The sequence below is a fragment of the Eubalaena glacialis genome, chromosome 6, assembly GCF_028564815.1.
Source record: "Eubalaena glacialis isolate mEubGla1 chromosome 6, mEubGla1.1.hap2.+ XY, whole genome shotgun sequence".
Classification (NCBI taxonomy): domain Eukaryota; kingdom Metazoa; phylum Chordata; class Mammalia; order Artiodactyla; family Balaenidae; genus Eubalaena; species Eubalaena glacialis.
In genome coordinates this window covers 85,417,070-85,434,219 of record NC_083721.1, presented here as the reverse complement: position 1 = coordinate 85,434,219, position 17,150 = coordinate 85,417,070, and the positions used below count along the sequence as shown (strand labels likewise).

The window sequence follows — 17,150 nt, the reverse complement described above, 5'->3', positions numbered from 1 at the left end:
CTGCAGCCGTATTGCCTGGGTTCAAATTCTGTCTCTATACTTATTCTGTTCTGGGCATACTCGTATTCTGGGTAAGTTTCTGTAACCTCTTAATGCTTCAGAGAAAAATGCCTGGCATAAAGTAAGCACTATGTAAGCGTTAGCTATTATCATTTCATTCTTAGCCTTTATAATAAAATACTCTTTAATGTTCTAATAAAGAATTCTATTTCAAAAAAAAAAAAAAGAATTCTATTTGTTTTAGTATAAAAAAGGAAAAGAATGACCATATGTCCGTATTCTAGGATGTGATCTTATTGCTGACTATACAGTGCAATTTCAACCTGGCTATCTTTGCCTATCTGTTTTCCTCTGAAGTTGGCTTCTATCTGGGCCCGGAAGAGACTGACCCAACCATGCCTCTGGGTACTTAGAAATTTGTACCATCTGAGTTCTCTGGGGCTTAGACATTGACTCTTTGGAAGCCCTGGACCTTGGATATTTCACCAGCCTCTCCTGAAACCACTAACCATCTGAAACTGCAGCCTGGGTGCTCACATCATTGCACCCTTGCTCTAGGAAGCTGGTGACTCCAGAGACAGGTCCTGGAGCTTGAACTCTTGCCTCACCACATGGAGAGACCCCTTGTTATACCTCTGTTTGGAAGCCAGACTCCAAAGTACCTTGAACACTGTAAACAAGGTCCAATGGCATCCCTAAGTTCTAGAAACCCTCCCCAGATGATAAAAGCCTATTTCTCTTTCTAAAGCTCTTACAGTTTCTTGACTTGCAGAAATAAATGTCTGCTGGTCCCCCTAATGTCCAAAAGCTTTCTCCTCTTTAATCCTTAGAAACCCTTTATCCTTCATGATTTCAAAATTCTGGACTCTCGTGGTTACTGCTTCAGAAAAAAATATTCTTTTCCTTGAATTCTGGAAACATAAGCACTCTTTCCAAAAGTTTCTAAACCCGCTACAGTTTTCCTGACACTTACTAACACTTACTAGCCTGATGTGCCTGGTTTTCATTAGCTCCCAATGCCCAGAAGGCCCAGAAGAATCTTATGGCTCAATTAAAACCACCAATCATCCCCAAGGAACCAGCAAAAGGAACGTTATATTATTGTCCACAGAAGTTCTGCAAAGACAAAATTATCAAAATAATCAAGACTTTAGCATCACAAAGTGGAAAAAATAATTTCGTTTCAGGATATATAAAGAACCAAGAATCCTACAGAGATCAAGAATATTCATACTACTTAAAAACATTTTTTATATTAAACAACAGGTTGTAAAAATCTACTGTTTTCAATAAAGAGAATAAAACAGACTAAGTTATTATCATTAATATTTGAAGGAATAAGCTTGTAGAACTCAGATTCAGGCCAGTGAAGAACAGCTGTAGACTTAAGACTTCAGTAAAATTCAGTAGATGTGTCACAGAAATGTTAAAGTGCTTTAAAATTTTCTAAACATTTACTCTGAATGGCTACATTTATCCCTTCATGGGCCATCAACAGTCTGTCAGCACTTGCACGTGGACCCCTCTGTTAATCCAGACCCTTCCCTTGGCTCTTCATTCCCATCTTTTCCTTAGCTTATTTCACCTTGGCTAGCATCTGTCCTGCCTCTAAAATCTCATGATGGTCTGGACCTGAATGATGTGGCCTCAGAGCACAAGGCTTTGTGTTGAGACAGTGTGGTCATAAGCAAGCCTCAGTGACAGCAGCTTGCCTGCTGGCTGCCCCATGTCTAAGGGGGAAAGATGGTAAGTGACAGATTAGGAATCTGAGTCCATAAACTGCATCAAATGTAATGCCACCTTTAACCTCCCATTTTCCTATCCTCATGACAACCACTAAGAATTGAACCCTTGTCCAAAGCGATGCCTCCTCTTAAGAGGTTTTAAGAAGGGAATGTATTCTCGACACTGATTTTTAACAGAAAAAATACTCCCACCCTAAGCTGCCATTCCACCAAGTCAGTTCCTGTGATCATCTCAGTAACAGGATGTTCCACTTGCAGCCTTGTATTCATCTCCATGAAGTAGAAATTGTGCTTTGAGTCCATAATAAACTCCACAGTTCCTAAATATAAAATACAGTGGTCACATTTCAACAGTATATAATCAGTAGGAATCAAAATCTTTCTTGATAGATCATATCAAGTTTTACAGCTGCCTTCATTCAATGGTAAACATTTTGCATTTCATGAAGAAAACATCTCATATTTTGCAGCGGCAAATGATTCTCAATCAAAAATACGGAGCCACATGAAATTTAACAATAGAAAAGTATATTTGGGGCTTCAAGCAAATGGTAAGCCCAAGTTATGAATCAGTCCCAGCTGTTGTAGCAGTTAGAACATGGTTGGACCATGTGTTACTGCTTCTGCGTACCAAGATCCCTGGAAACCTCACTGTGACATCCCATCTCACTCTAACTCTGTGGAGCAAAGCACAACATTTTTTTCTCCTGACTGTGAGTTTTGGAAGTGTCTTTAAAAGTCCTTTTGCTAGTGACCCATTGGGAGATTACTTATTAACTAAACACTATGTTAATGTCTTATTTACTGACATTCGATTAAGTACTACACTTCCCCCAACTTTATTAAGGTATAATTCCAGACAGTAAAATTTATCTATTTAAAATATAGTGTGCTGAGTTTCAGCAATTGAATACAGTCATATAACCACCACCACAATGAAAATACAACATACTTCCATCATCCAAAACATTCCCTTGTTCCCTTTGCAGTCAGTCCCTTCCCCAGGCCCCAGCTCCAGGCAATCACTGGTCTGCTTTCTATCACAGGTTTTTTCTAGAATGTCATATAAATGAAATCATATAGTATATAGTCTTCTGTGTTTGAATTTTTTTCACTTAGCCTAAGGCTAATTCCATATAATTTAAAACTTGCTTTTCAAACTGTGGATCACAACCTATTAGTGGATTGTAAAAATTTAGTGAAGACTTCCAGTTTCTGGCCCAGCATGGAAGGAACTTAGAAGTTACCATTCCATTCTGACAACAAGAAAAAGCTGAATAAGATGAAAAATCAACAACTCTTCTTAGATGCATCACAGACATGAGGCTACAAGGCAAACCAATGCCCCCCAAATTAGAGAGACAGAAAGGTGAAAACAGAGATTCACAGCTTATTGGAACAGAAACCCATGAGCAAAAACCTGTGGGAACAAGTACTGGAGAACGAAAACCTGGACTGTAATTGACAAATTTCTGGAGGCTCAGTGTGGACAGTTCCAAGAGTTAAAAACTCCAGGGGGGACGAAGTTATAGGGAGCTCCCAACACTTTTATAAGTTTTACCTCCAGAAGCTCTACCAGGTGAATACTGGAGAAAAAAATCCCTTGAGTTTCTAGCAGTGGGAGGGGAAAACGAACCATATGAAGTATGCCAGAGTTCTGTTCTTCTGAACAAGAACCGTCCTTAAGAGAAACTATTTTATTAGAGCCTAAACTATTGGGATTTTATCAGGGCCTAATTAATGTAATTGAGGGAAGAGAAATACACAGCTACAGCCATTCTGTCCCACATAAGGGAATAAATAAAAAACAAATAAACAAAAACCAACTGAAAAACACTGAGGAAGTTCACAGTTCAGAGTGCAAGCTCACCAAAAGACTTAGACAGACTCACAGGTCTATAGAACATTTCACCTTCCCTGTACCTAACCACTACACTACTAAAGACCTATTTACCACAGTTCCTTTTACCTGGTACATCAACGTCTGGCTATCAAGAACAAATTACATGGCATCCTAAGAGGCAAAAAACACAGTTTAGAGAGACTGAAAAAGCATCAAAACCAGACTCAGATATGACAGAATTATAATTATCATAATTATCTGATAGAATTATCAGAACAAGAACTTAAAAACCCTTTAATTAATGTTAAGGGTTTTAATGGAAAAAGTACACAACATGTAAGAACAGTTAAATATAAGTAGACATGGAAATTTGAAGAAAGAAAAAAAAAATTCTAAAGATCAAACATACCATAAGAGAAATGAAGAATGCCTTTGATGGACCTATCGGTAGATTGCACACAGCCAAGGAAAGAATCTCTGAGCTTGAGGATATGACAACAGAAACTTCCAAAATTAAAATCAAAGAGAAAAAAGACTGAAAAAAACAGAACAGAATATCCAAGAACTGTGGAGAACTAGAAAAGGTGTAACATATGCATAATGGGAATACCATAAGATAAGTAAAGAAAGGAACAAAAGCAGTATCTGAAGCAATAATGACTAAAAATTAATGTTGGACACTGAATCACTGATCCAGGCAGGTCAGAGAACACAAAGCAGGATAAATGCCAGAAAAACTACACCTAGGCAAACTATACCTACAATATCATTTTCAAAGTACAGAAAATCAAAAATCCTGAAAGAACCCAAGGAAAAAAAACACACCGTATTTATAAAGGAGAAAAGATAAGAATTACATCTGACTTCTCCTCAGAAACCATGCAACCAAGAACAGCAGAGTGAACTATTTAAAGTGCTGTCTAAAAAAAATCATCAAGGGCTTCCCTGGTGGCGCAGTGGTTAAGAATCCGCCTGCCAATGCAGGGGGCACAGGTTCGAGCCCTGGTCCGGGAAGATCCCACATGCCGCGGAGCAACTAAGCCAGTGTGCCACAACTACTGAGCCTGCACTCTAGAGCCCGCAAGCCACAACTACTGAAGCCTGTGTGCTTAGAGCCTGTGCTCCGCAACGAGAAGCCACCACAGTGAGAAGCCCGTGCACCGCAACGAAGGGTAGCCCCCACTCGCTGCAACTAGAGAAAGCCCATGTGCAGCAACGAAGACCCAACGCAGCCAAAAATAAATAAATAAATAAATAATTTTCAAAAATCAGCCAAGTATAAAAAAAAAACCCATCAACCTAGAATTCTGTAACTTGTTAAGTTATCCTTCCAAAGTGAAGGAGAAATAAAGACTATCTTAGATAAACAGAAATTGAGAGAATTTATTGGCAGTAGACTTGCCCTGCAAGAAATGTTAAAAGAAGTTCTTCATAGAGAAGGAAATGAAATAGGGTCAATAATCCAAGACGTAACAATCTTTTATGTTTACACATCTGAAAACAGGGTGTCAAAATACATCAGGTAAAAACTGAGAACTGCAAGAATAAATAGATGAATCCACTAATCAATTGGAGACTTTAATACCCCTCTATTAGAAATGGATAAACCCAGCAGGCAGAATATTAGTAAGGACATAGATGAACTCAATAGCACAGTCAATAAAATGGAATAATTGACACCTATAGACTAATTCATCCAACAACAGCAGATTACATATTGTCATACTTGCATGGAACAATCACCATGACAGACCACATTCAGGGCCATAAAAAAAGACCTTAACAAATTTAAAAGAATAGGTAACATATAACGTCTGCTCTCAGACCACAATTAAACTAAAAATCAATAAATTGAACTAGAAATCATAACAGAAAGATAGCTGGAAAAAAATTCCCAAATACTTGCAGATTAAACAACACACTACTAAATAACACATGTGTCAAAGAAGAAATCTCAAAAGAAATCTAAAAATTGTTTAAACTAGATGAAAATGAGGATACAACTTTTCAAAATTTGTGAGATGCATAGAAAGCAGTATTAGATGGCAATTTATAGCATTGAATCCATATATTTGAAGAGAAGAAAGATCTAAAATTAATCTAAGCTTCTATTTTAGGAAACTAAAAAAGGAAAAGCAAATTAATTCCAAGGTAAACAGAAGAAAAGAAATAATAGAGTAGAAATTCATGAAACTGAAGACAGAAAATAGAAAAAAAATCAACAAAACCAAAAGTTGGTTCTTTGAAAAGATCAATAAAAGTGATAAGCCTCTAGACAGGCTATCTAAGAAAAAAAGAGGACAGAAATTACTACTATCAGACATGAAGGAAGGAACATCACTACAGACCTTATGAACATTAAAAGGATAATAAAGGAATATTATTAACAACATTATGCTCACAAATTTAATAACCTAGATGAAATGGGCCAATTCCCTGAAAGACACAATCTGCCAAAACTCACACAAGCAAAAAACAGACAATTTAAATAGGCCTATATCTATTAAAGAAATCGAAACAATCATTAATAACCTTCAAAACAGAAAGCAGCAGGACCAGATTGGTTCACTGGTAAATTCTACCAAACACTGAAGGCAGAATTTATACCAATTTTCTACAATCTCTTCCAGAAGACAGAATTTTTCCTAACTCATTCTATGAGGCCAGCGTTACCTTAATACCAAATCCAAAGACGTTACAAGAAAACTACAGACCAATATCTCTTAAGAACACTGATGAAGTAATCCTCAAGAAAATATTAGCAAATCAAATCCAACAATGTATAAAAATCTCACCATGACCAGGTAGGATTTATCCCAGGTATGCAAGGCTGGTTCAACATTAGAAAATCAGTTAATGTAATCTATCACATCAACAGGCTAAAGAAAAACCATGTGATCATATCAATAAATGCAGAAAAAGCATTTGATGAAATCTAGTACCCAATTATAATAAAAACTCTCAACAAACTAGGAACAGAGGGGAACTTCCTCAATTTGATAAAGAAGATTTACAAAAACCTACAGTTACCATCATACTTAATGGTGAGAAACTAGAAGCCTTCCCCTAAGATCAGAAATAAGGCAAGGATGTCCACTCTCACCACTCCTTTTCAACATCATACCAGAAGTCCTATCTAATACAGTAAGACAAGAAAAGGAAATAAATGGTATATAGATTGGGAAAGAAGAAATAAAACTGACTGTTCACAGATGACTTGATCTTATAAAAAATTCAAAAAAGTTGACAAAAAAACCTCCTGGAACTAATAAGTGACCATATCATGGTTGCAGGATACAAGGTTAATATACGAAAGTCAATTGTTTTCCGACATACCAGCAAACAAGTTGAATCTGAAAATAAAAACACAATACTATTTACATTAGCACCCTCCCCCATGAAATAGGTATAAATCTAACAGAATATGTATAAGATCTATATGAGGAAACTATAAAATTCTGGTAAACGAAGTCAAAGAAGAATTAAATAAATGGAGAAATATTCCATGTTCATGGGTAGGAAGACTCAACATTGTCAAGATGTCAGTTCTTCCCAACTTGTTATACAGAGTCAATGCAAACCCAATCAAAATCCCAGCAAGTTACTTTGTGGATATCAAAAAACTGATTCTAACGGTTATACGGAGAGGCAAAAGACCCGACTAACCAACTCAGTCTGACAAAATGACAAAATGGGAAGACTGACACTATCTGAATTCAAGACTTACTATAAAGCTACAGTAATCAAAACAGTGAAGTACCAGTGAGAGAACAAATAGATCAGTGGAACAGAACAGAGAGTCCAGAAACAGACCCACATAAATACAGACAACTGATCTTTGACAAAGGAGCAAAGGCAATACAATGGAGAAAAAACAGTCTTTTCAAGAAACGGTGCTGGAACAACTGGGCAACTACATGCAAAAAAAAAAAAAAAAAAAGAATCTCAACACAGACCTTACAAAAATTAACTCAAAATGGTTCAAAGACCTAAATGTAAAACACAAAACCATAAAACTCCTAGAAGACAACACAGGAAAAAACCTAGTTGACCTTGAGCATGGTGATGTCCTTTTAGATATAACAGCAAAGGCATGATCCATGAAAAAAATAATTGATAAACTGGACTTCACTAAAATTAAAAACTTCTGCTTGGCGAAAGACAATGTCAACAGAATGCAAAAACTAGCCACAGACTGAGAGAAAATATTTGCAAAAGGTACATCTGATGAAGGACTCTTATCTAATATATAAAGAACCCTTAAAGCTCGACAATAAGAAAGCAAACAACCCAATTAAAAAATGGGCAAAAGACCTGAAGAGACACCTCACCAAAGACATACAGATGGCAAGTAAGCATATGAGAAGATGCTCCATATCATATGTTATCAGGAAAATGCAAATTAAAACACTGAGATACCACTACACACGTATTAGAATAGCCATAATCTGGAACACTGACAATACCAAATGCTGGTGAGGATGTGGAGCAACAGGAACTCTCATACTCTGCTGGTGGAAATGCAAAATGGTACAGCCACTTTGGAACACTTTGGCAGTTTCTTACAAAACTAAACATACTCTTACCATGTGATCCAGCAATCATACTTCTTGGTATTTACCCAAATGAACTGAAGCTGTGTCTACACAAAACCCTGTACACAGATGTTTATAGTAGCTTTATTTATAATTACCAAACTTGGATGTCCTTCAGTAGGTCAGAAGATAAGTAAACTGTGGTACATCCAGACAATGGAATATTATTCAACACTAAACAGAAATGAGCTATCAAGCCATGAAAAGATATGGAGGAAACTTAAATACATATTACTAAGTGAAAGAAGCCATCCTGAAAAGGCTACATACTGTATGATTCCAACTATGTAACATTTTAGAAAAGACAAAACTATAGAAGCAATAAAAAGATCAGTGGTTGTCAGGGGTTGGAGGCAGGGAGGAATGAAGAGCATATTTAGGGCACTGAGACTATTCTGTAAGATATTACAACGGTGGATACATGTTGGACACGTGTCATTATATATTTCTCCAAACTCACAGGATGTACAACATCAAGAGCAACCCTAATGTAAACTATGGACCCTGGGTGATAATGATGTGTCCATGTAGGTTCATCAGTTGTAACAAAAGCACTGCTCTGGTGCAGGATGTCAACAGTGGCGGAGGCTGTGTTGGGGGGGGGACAGGGGGTGTGGGAAGCTCAATTGTGCTGTGAACCTAAAACTGCTCTAAAACATTTAAGTTTACTAATTTTGAAAAATGCAAAAAAATCATTTTAGCGATTTTATTTCAAAATAGGATAGAAAATATCAAATAGCATTATACAGAATTAGGCTAAGTACTGTTTAGTGACTTTTTTCCCCCAATATACATGTATAAAAACATAAACACGTTTACATACTGGTTCTCAACATAAAATGTACTTCTTAATGTGGATATAGTCAAAAAAGTTTGAAAGCCAGTGATTTCAAAGCTGTATGTTTCGTTTGCCTTTCAAAACACAAATGAATTTTCCTCCTCCTCTGTTAGAAGCCAATCTTGACATACCTGCGCCAACATAATTTACAGCTTTAGCAGCTCTGACTGCAGCTTCTCCGAGCTTTTTTCTTACTTCAGGTTTAATACCAGGCTATGAAAAAATATTTGAAATAAATTTCCATTAGTACTTTGTTCTACTAGAAGTTTCCATTAAGATTCAATAGTACATTTCTATGTATCAAATATTGCATTAAAGAGATAATAAGGATAAATATCTAATGTTATACATTTCATCATGAAATACTGTCTTATACCACAGTTCAACTGTCCCTATACCAAAGTTTAATGATTCTGTTAGTAATTTCTATGAATTGCAGATATTACTTAGCATAATGACATATCTCTGTCCCTTGTACCTACAAAATAACTATCTTTTCTTTTCTTTTTTTTTTTTGGCCGTGCTGTGCTGCTTGCAGGATCTTAGATCCCCAACCAGGGATGGAACCCAGGCCCACAACAGTGAAAGCACTTAGTCCTAACCACTGGACTGCCACAGAATTCCCCAAAATAACTTTCATGATCATATGTCCACTTAAAATTACATATATCAATACAAAAACTTTGAATAATCTCTATTTGGTTCAAGATGATAAAGCAATCTGGGTCATATGCCCAATAATTATCTTGGAATAATGGTAAATGTTGAGATTGCAAGTTAATAAGAAAGGTTCAGGGACTTCCCTGGCGGTCCAGTGGTTAAGATTTCGCACTTCCACTGCAGGGGGCGCAGGTTCAATCCCTGGTTGGGGAAATAAGATCCCGCGTGCCGTGCATGGCACGGCCAAAAAAAAAAAAGGTTCATAAAATGTCTATCAATAAGTAGGCAAAGCCTTTTAACACTGTTAAATGGTGCTCTACAGATTTTTATTTACGCAATCACTGCTTGAAAATAAGGCTTTATTGAAATTATTGTTGACATTTACTTCAGACGGTATCATATACTCTGTAACAGAAATTAAATTTTGAATACAGTATGAGAATAACTAACTGATTAATCAGAAACCTTAGATCTCTGACCTTTTAGAAATACACATTGAAAAAAACATGCATATAACTTTGGACAAGAGGCCTACGGCAGCAGCAGATTCCAAAGAAATGTAAATCTGAAAATAGGTAATCCTAGGAGTAGGCCTTGACCCGGGTGACAACCTGAGTCAATCAAGAGGTAGACTCAGATGTAAACAATTGTAAGGGGGCAAAAGTGGCTAAATAAGAGCAAATCCAAATCTCTCCTCTATACAACATAACCTTTAAGTTGGGAAGATGATTAATATATTTTAGGAACATCTCAAACACCAGTTAAAAGAATGTTCTTCATAAAAAATACATTCAGTTAACAAGACCATTCCATTCCTCAAACACGCTAGTTAATTACAATTTAAAATCTGCATAGAAACGGTAGCTGTTCACTGTAAGTCAGATACTACTTGGATCAGAGCAGATTTTCCCAGATACCATCCAGAAGGATCATGGTCTTAGTGTGCCCTCAGTATGGTAGCCCCAGAATATCAACCCTTTCTCATCCCCAACACTGCAGTGAGGCTATTACTACTGGGGAATGTTGTTCAGCAGGACTTTGGGGGAATACTAGCTTCACAGATTTCTGACCCAAAAGTCAGTGACTGAGATTTACAATATAGAGAAGCTGACAAATTTCTTTACAAGATCCTTACCCCTGGGGCCTCCTCAATGATCTTCTGATGTCTCCTCTGTACACTACAGTCTCTTTCAAACAAGTACACAGCATTGCCATGGTGGTCACCAAACACCTGGACTTCCACATGCCTATTTAAAAACCCAATGAGAAGTTTCCATTTGTAGGTTGAACATTCAAGAAAAGAAATTATATATATGAAATGAGTGAGAAATAAGAAAAGACAGAAAACACTGGAGACCATATTTATGACCTCACAGTAGGGGCAAGTCACAAGTACAAACTGCCAAGGAAAAGACTGATAAATCTGAATACATCAAAATTACAAGTTATAGTCACAATTCATGTATCCTCAAAAAGTCAATGAAGGCATATTTTTATGATCAGGGGATTTTAAAAAAGCAACTCTTACAGTCAGATTTTATAAACTAAGGCAGACTGGAAATTATAATGGCTCATCCATAGAAAGGTTAAGAAATAAATTTATATGGATCATTCTTTTTTAAGAATATACTAACATTAAATCATAAAAAACAAAAAAAGGAACTTTAATGTTGAGTGTAAAATAGTAAAATTATCAGAAATCATATTAAGAGTAAATGCAGGACTTCCCTGGTGGCGCAGTGGTTAAGAATCCGCCTGCCAATGCAGGGGACATGGGTTCGAGCCCTGGTCCAGGAAGATCCCACATGCTGCGGAGCAACTAAGCCCGTGTGCCACAACTACTGAGCCCTCACGCCACAACTACTGAAGCCCGCTCGCCTAGAGCCCATGCTCCACAACAAGAGAAGCCACCTCAATGAGAAGTCTGCTCACCGCAACTAGAAAAAGCCCGCGTGCAGCAACGAAGACCCAATGCAGCCAAAAATAAATAAATAAATAACTTTATTTTTAAAAAAAGAGAAAAAGAGTAAATGCACGTAACACTTAAGAAAATAAGGGTAACACAGACCATTTGGTGAACATGAAAGCATTCTTCTCAGATTCATTTTGATATGTTCACACTGTAGTTCACCTCACACATTCACCACCATAATACAGAAATGAATGACCAGCAAACATTTTTTTCTGTTGAGTTTTTAAAATAAAAATTGTCAAACATAGAAGAAATTTTTTAAAAACCCAGAAAGTCTTATAAATGTACTATTTCAGCACAGTGGCTCATTTCCCTTCCTTTCTGTTTACCTCATGAAACACTTCATTAAACCACCTGGAAGAATTTTTTTTCTTGATATATCATTTCTACTGAATGTTCCATTTAAAAATTTCCCAACTTGTCCAACATATTCTCTTGACAAAATAATAGGAGCTGATTTCTTCCTTTTGGATGTGCCTCCTTGATCTTTCCTCCTATTTTTATTTACCCTTAAGCTACTAACACCAAACACATTCTTGCTATTATTATTTTGAATAAACTTATCTGTGAGAACAATTAAGAATAAAAAGCCAAGAGATTTTATTTTGCCTTTGTTTATTCTTTCTCTATCGTTCTTCCTTTCTTTATAGAGATCCAAGTTTCTGACCTGCATCATTTTCCTTCTCCTTGAAGAACTTAACCATTTCTTGTAAAGTAAGTCTACCGGTGACAAATTCCCTCGATTTTTGCTTGTCTGAGGAAGTCCGTATTTCTCCTTCAAGTGTGAAGGATAATTTCACTGGACACAGAATTTATAAGCTGATTTTTTTTTCTTTCAACCCTTTAAAAATATTTTACTCCACTCTATTCATTTTTTTTTCTTGAAAATATGCAGTGTTTATTTTAACAGTCCACTCTATTCTTAAGTCTGATGTATTTCTTTTTTTAAAAAATTTGTTCACAACCCACTATTCTTCTTTTTTTTTTGACATCTTTATTGAAGTATAATTGCTTTACAGTGGTGTGTAGGTTTCTGCTGTACAACAAAGTGAATCAGCTATACGTATACATATATCCCCATATCTCCTCCCTCTTGCTTCTCCGTCCCACCCTCCCTATCCCACCTCTCTAGGTGGTCACAAAGCACTGAGCTGATCTCCCTGTGCTATGTGGCTGCTTCCTACTAGCTATGTCTGATGTATTTCTTATCCTTGCTCCTCTATAGATAAGGTGTTTTTCCCTTGTAGCTTTTTTCAAGACTTTTTTTGTCTTTGGTTTCCTGCAGTTTTAATATGATTCAAAAAACTTTTGACATTAATCCTGCTTTTGGTATACCCTGAACTTCCTGGTTCTATAATTTGGTGTATGTCATTAATTTTGGAAATATCTTGGCCATTATTACTTCAAATATTTCTCCTGCCTCTTTCTTTCTTCTCCTTGTAGTATTCAAATGATGCATATATTACACCCACAATTCTCAGATATTATGTTCTGTTTGCTTGTTTTCATAATTTCTCTTTGCATTTCAATTTGGAAAGTTTCCACTGACATAAGTTCAAGGTCACTGTTTCTTTTCTCAGCTGTGTCCAGTCTACCCTGAGTCCATCAAATGCATTCCTCATTTCTGTTACAATGTTTTTGATTCCTGGCATTTTCTTTTGATTTTTTTTCTTAGAGTTTCCATCTCTCTGCTTACATTACCCATATGTTCTTGCATGTCACCTACTGCTCCATTAGGGCCCTTAACATATTAGTTACTTTAAATTCTAAACCTGATAATTCCAAAATTTGTGTCATATTTCAGTCCGGTTCTGATGCTTGCTTTCTCTCTTCAGACCATGCTTTTCTTGTCTTTCAGCATGCCCTGTAATTTTTTTTGGTTAAATGCCAGGCATAATGAGTCACAGAACAGGAACTGAGGTGAACAAAACTTTCACGTGAGGTTTTATGTTAGCCTGGCTAGGAGGCAGGCTGTGTTTAATGTCTGCAGTAGCTACAGGTGCCAGAGGCTTCAGTTCCCTCTAGTGTCCTTGCTTTGTTTTTTCTCCTTTTGTCTTTGGGTTTCCCTAAGAACTCCTTAATCAGAGTCTGTGTCTTGCAGCTCTTTCGGTTGTAACCTGGTTATTATACAGGAGCCCTGGTGACATGGCAGTAGGGTGTGGGCGAGGGAAAGCATTCTATAATCTTAGGATTAAATCTCAGTCTTTCAGTGGGTCTGTGTCCCTCAGAAGTGTTTCTTAGCTTTTTTTTTTTTTTTTTCTTCCCTTACGTGAAATAGGAAGACTAGAGTTGGCTAACTGCCCTTCCCCTGGGACAGAAAAGGCTCTGGCAAAGTTTCCCTTAGAGTGCTGGCCTTTGGTAGGGAGAAGAGACAGCTCTGGGCCTATTTCAGAATGGTTTCTTTTTTCCTCCTCCTGCCCCAAAATGTGAGGGAATTTTTCTTGGATTTTCACTCTGAGAACTTGGTGGTGTCCTTGGAGGAAAAACCTATGAAAATGTGGGGTTCCCCCTAACACTGGGCCCTCCCCATCAAGCTAGTCCACACGCAGCCTCTAGTAATTTGTCTAAATTCCCATTTAAGTGTCCCTATCAGCTGATGGCTCCCGCAGCTTCTGCTCTAGGTTAGCTGACCTTGGCTGGGATTTGCTGTCTTCACTTGCCTGCCCAGATTTCAGGGTGGTGGCTTGCCTTGTGGCCTCAGTTCTCTGATGGGTCTAAAATTCATTGATTTTTATTTTGTTCAGATTTTTACTTGCTTTTTGGGTGTGACTAACAACTTCTATGCTCTTTGCATGTTGGAGCTGAGCTGTTTGTTTTTCAAATTCCAATTGTAAAACTTTACCACGTCCACTGACTCTCCCTTATCCTTTAGCTGCTCCAGGGAAGGAGGCACTAGAGCAGGAACTCTAGGTTCTGAAGTGAACATACGGGGGCCCCACCAGGAGCACAACATAGCTCTTTTCTGACTTCTCAGAAGCTGGAAACACTTTTCCTTTGGTTGTTTACAAGGGAAGCTCATTGAGGATCTGTGTTCTGTTAGGATTTCTGAGGTTGTCAAATCACTCTTGTTATTTTCCCTTTTCTGATGATCCTTTTCTGTGTTGCTTTATCTAACTTAGAGATTCTGGAGCACAGTGTCTGAGAACCAAGAAGTGCATCAAATCGCAGCCACTCCAATTCAGCCACTGCTGGGGTCTGGCGAGATAGACAGATGCAGCTGGTTTCTAGTAGGAATGCCTTGATGTTTTCTAAGAGTTCTAAAGTTTTTATTTTCCTATTCACATTTTTTAAAATAGATTTTATTTATTATTTATTTATTTATTTATTTATTGGCTGCGTTGGGTCTTCGTTGCTGTGCATGGGCTTTTCTCTAGTTGTGGCGAGCGGGGGCTACTCTTCGTTGTGGTGCGTGGGCTTCTCATTGCGGTGGCTTCTCTTGTTGCGGAGCACAGGCTCTAGGCGTGCGGCCTTCAGTAGTTGTGGCACATGGGCTCAGTTGTTGTGGCTCGCGGGCTCAGTAGTTGTGGCTCGCGAGCTTAGTTGCTCCACGGCATGTGGGATCTTCCCAGGCCAGGGCTTGAACCCATGACCCCTGCGTTGGCAGGCAGATTCTGCGCCATCAGGGAAGCCCCATGGCATTGGCTTTGACAAATATTTGCCTCCTAGAAGCTTTATCAGTAAGATGAAGAGACGTGCAGTAGCCAGTCTTCCACTGGACAGAGCAGGAGTGGCCTGCGTGGCTGTCAGGGTTCGGCCCAGAGGAGACTCCACAACCCTCTGGAAACAACTCCCCCTCTCTCAACTGTCTTTAAAAACCTTCGCAAAACTTTCCCTCACCCGCTGTGTTACAAAGATCTAACTAAAATAGACCTCCCTATAGTTCCTACCCAAAGGTAAAAAAAAAAAAAAGTCCCATTCCTTTTTCACATAAAAACAGTGCAATTGAGAAATGCAAATCAAAACTACAAAGAGGCATCACCTCACCCCGGTCAGAATGGCCATCATCAAAAAACCAACAAACAGTAACTGCTAGAGAAGGTGTAGAGGAAAGGGAACCCTCCCGCACTGTTGGTGGGAATGTAAACTGGCACAGCCACTATAGAGAACAGCATGGAGGCTCCCCAGGAAGCTAAAAATAGAGCTACCATACGCTCTAGCAATCCCACTCTTGGGCATATATCCAGAGAAAAACATGGTTCAAAAGGATACATGCACCCCAGTGTTCACTGTAGTGCTGTTCACAATAGCCAGGACATGGAAGCAACCCAAATGTCCATCAACAGACGAACAGACAAAGAAGATGAGGTACATATATCAATGGAATATCACTCAGCCACCAAAAAGAACAAAACAATGCCATCTGCAGCAACATGGATGAAACCGGAGACCATCATACTAAGTGAAGTCAGACAGAGAAAGACAAATATCATATATGACTCATATGCAGAATCTGCTTGACCCAGAAGGCTGGGGAGGTGAAGCCTCTTAAGCAGGAGCCATTGTTTCCTTTCAAAGCAGGGGATGGAGGGATCCACTGAGAACCGAGAAGAGAGGGCCCTCACAACCCCTGGCCTCTACTTCCTCTGTGGCTGCCCCAGCCAGATTTCCTCATCTCATCTGTTCCTTTTCTCGTCCAAAGTCACATGCAGGACCCATTACATAATTTATGGATCCATTGCAAAATGAAAATGCAGGGCCCCTTTTAAATGGGGTACTAAACCAAATATGGACCCTTCTGAGCTCAGGGCCCTGTGCAACTGCCCAGGTCACATGCCTGGGAAATGGGTCCTGGTCTCATGACTCATGTGTGTGTTAGGTCAGGAGCTGGATCTGAGTCTTCTGCTCATGAAGGTGCTATACAAGGTCAGTTACTGGAGGCCCTGGAGCAGCCAGACAGGCATCGGCAGGCAGACGTGACTCTGAGAACTGGTCGATACTTCACCTTCTGGCCCTGCTTCTCCATCTGTAACAGGGATCATGATACCCTCTCACATTTTTAATCCTTCTAGAATGTGCACTGAATATGAAGTGAGGAAGGAATCTGATTCTTTTTTAATCCTCTAAAATAGTACACTTTGAAGACTGTTATCTATCCCAACCTTTCAGATAAGCTCAATAGGTCTGATCAGATTTATTATATAATACATCTTGATTTCTACTTTTCTCAGTTATCAGCACCACCTTGACAATCTTCTGGTACTCCATTAACTCAACAGATAATTATTTAGCAGAATATAAAATAGTGATTATCATGATATTGAAATGTTATTACTAGAAAACACAGAAGAAAAATATGTAGAAATGCTAATACTTGTATTAGGAGAATGAGCTTATGACTGACTTTGCTTTCCATCTCTTGTATTTTCCAAGTTTGTAATGTATTCATATTATTTCTATATTTAAAAAAATATTACTGATGCCTATCATGAAGAAAATAATGCCAGGTAATATATATGGGAAAACAAAAAGAAAGAAACTACCAGGTCCTTGATTCCCA

The 17,150-nt window shown here is 38.1% G+C and overlaps 1 protein-coding gene across 4 annotated transcripts in view; it reads right to left on the bottom strand.

The window, feature by feature from the left end:
• Window positions 1-17,150, bottom strand: part of MCCC1 (methylcrotonyl-CoA carboxylase subunit 1) — a 60,799-nt gene that overhangs the window by 20,340 nt on the left and 23,309 nt on the right. For all 4 annotated transcript variants that reach the window (XM_061193363.1, XM_061193365.1, XM_061193366.1 and 1 more), the window contains 3 exons: window positions 10,817-10,928; window positions 9,153-9,234; window positions 1,938-2,065 (listed from right to left, as the gene is read on the bottom strand). In XM_061193363.1, coding sequence (XP_061049346.1) covers window positions 1,938-2,065; window positions 9,153-9,234; window positions 10,817-10,928 — 322 coding nt within the window. The remainder of the gene's footprint in view (window positions 1-1,937; window positions 2,066-9,152; window positions 9,235-10,816; window positions 10,929-17,150) is intronic.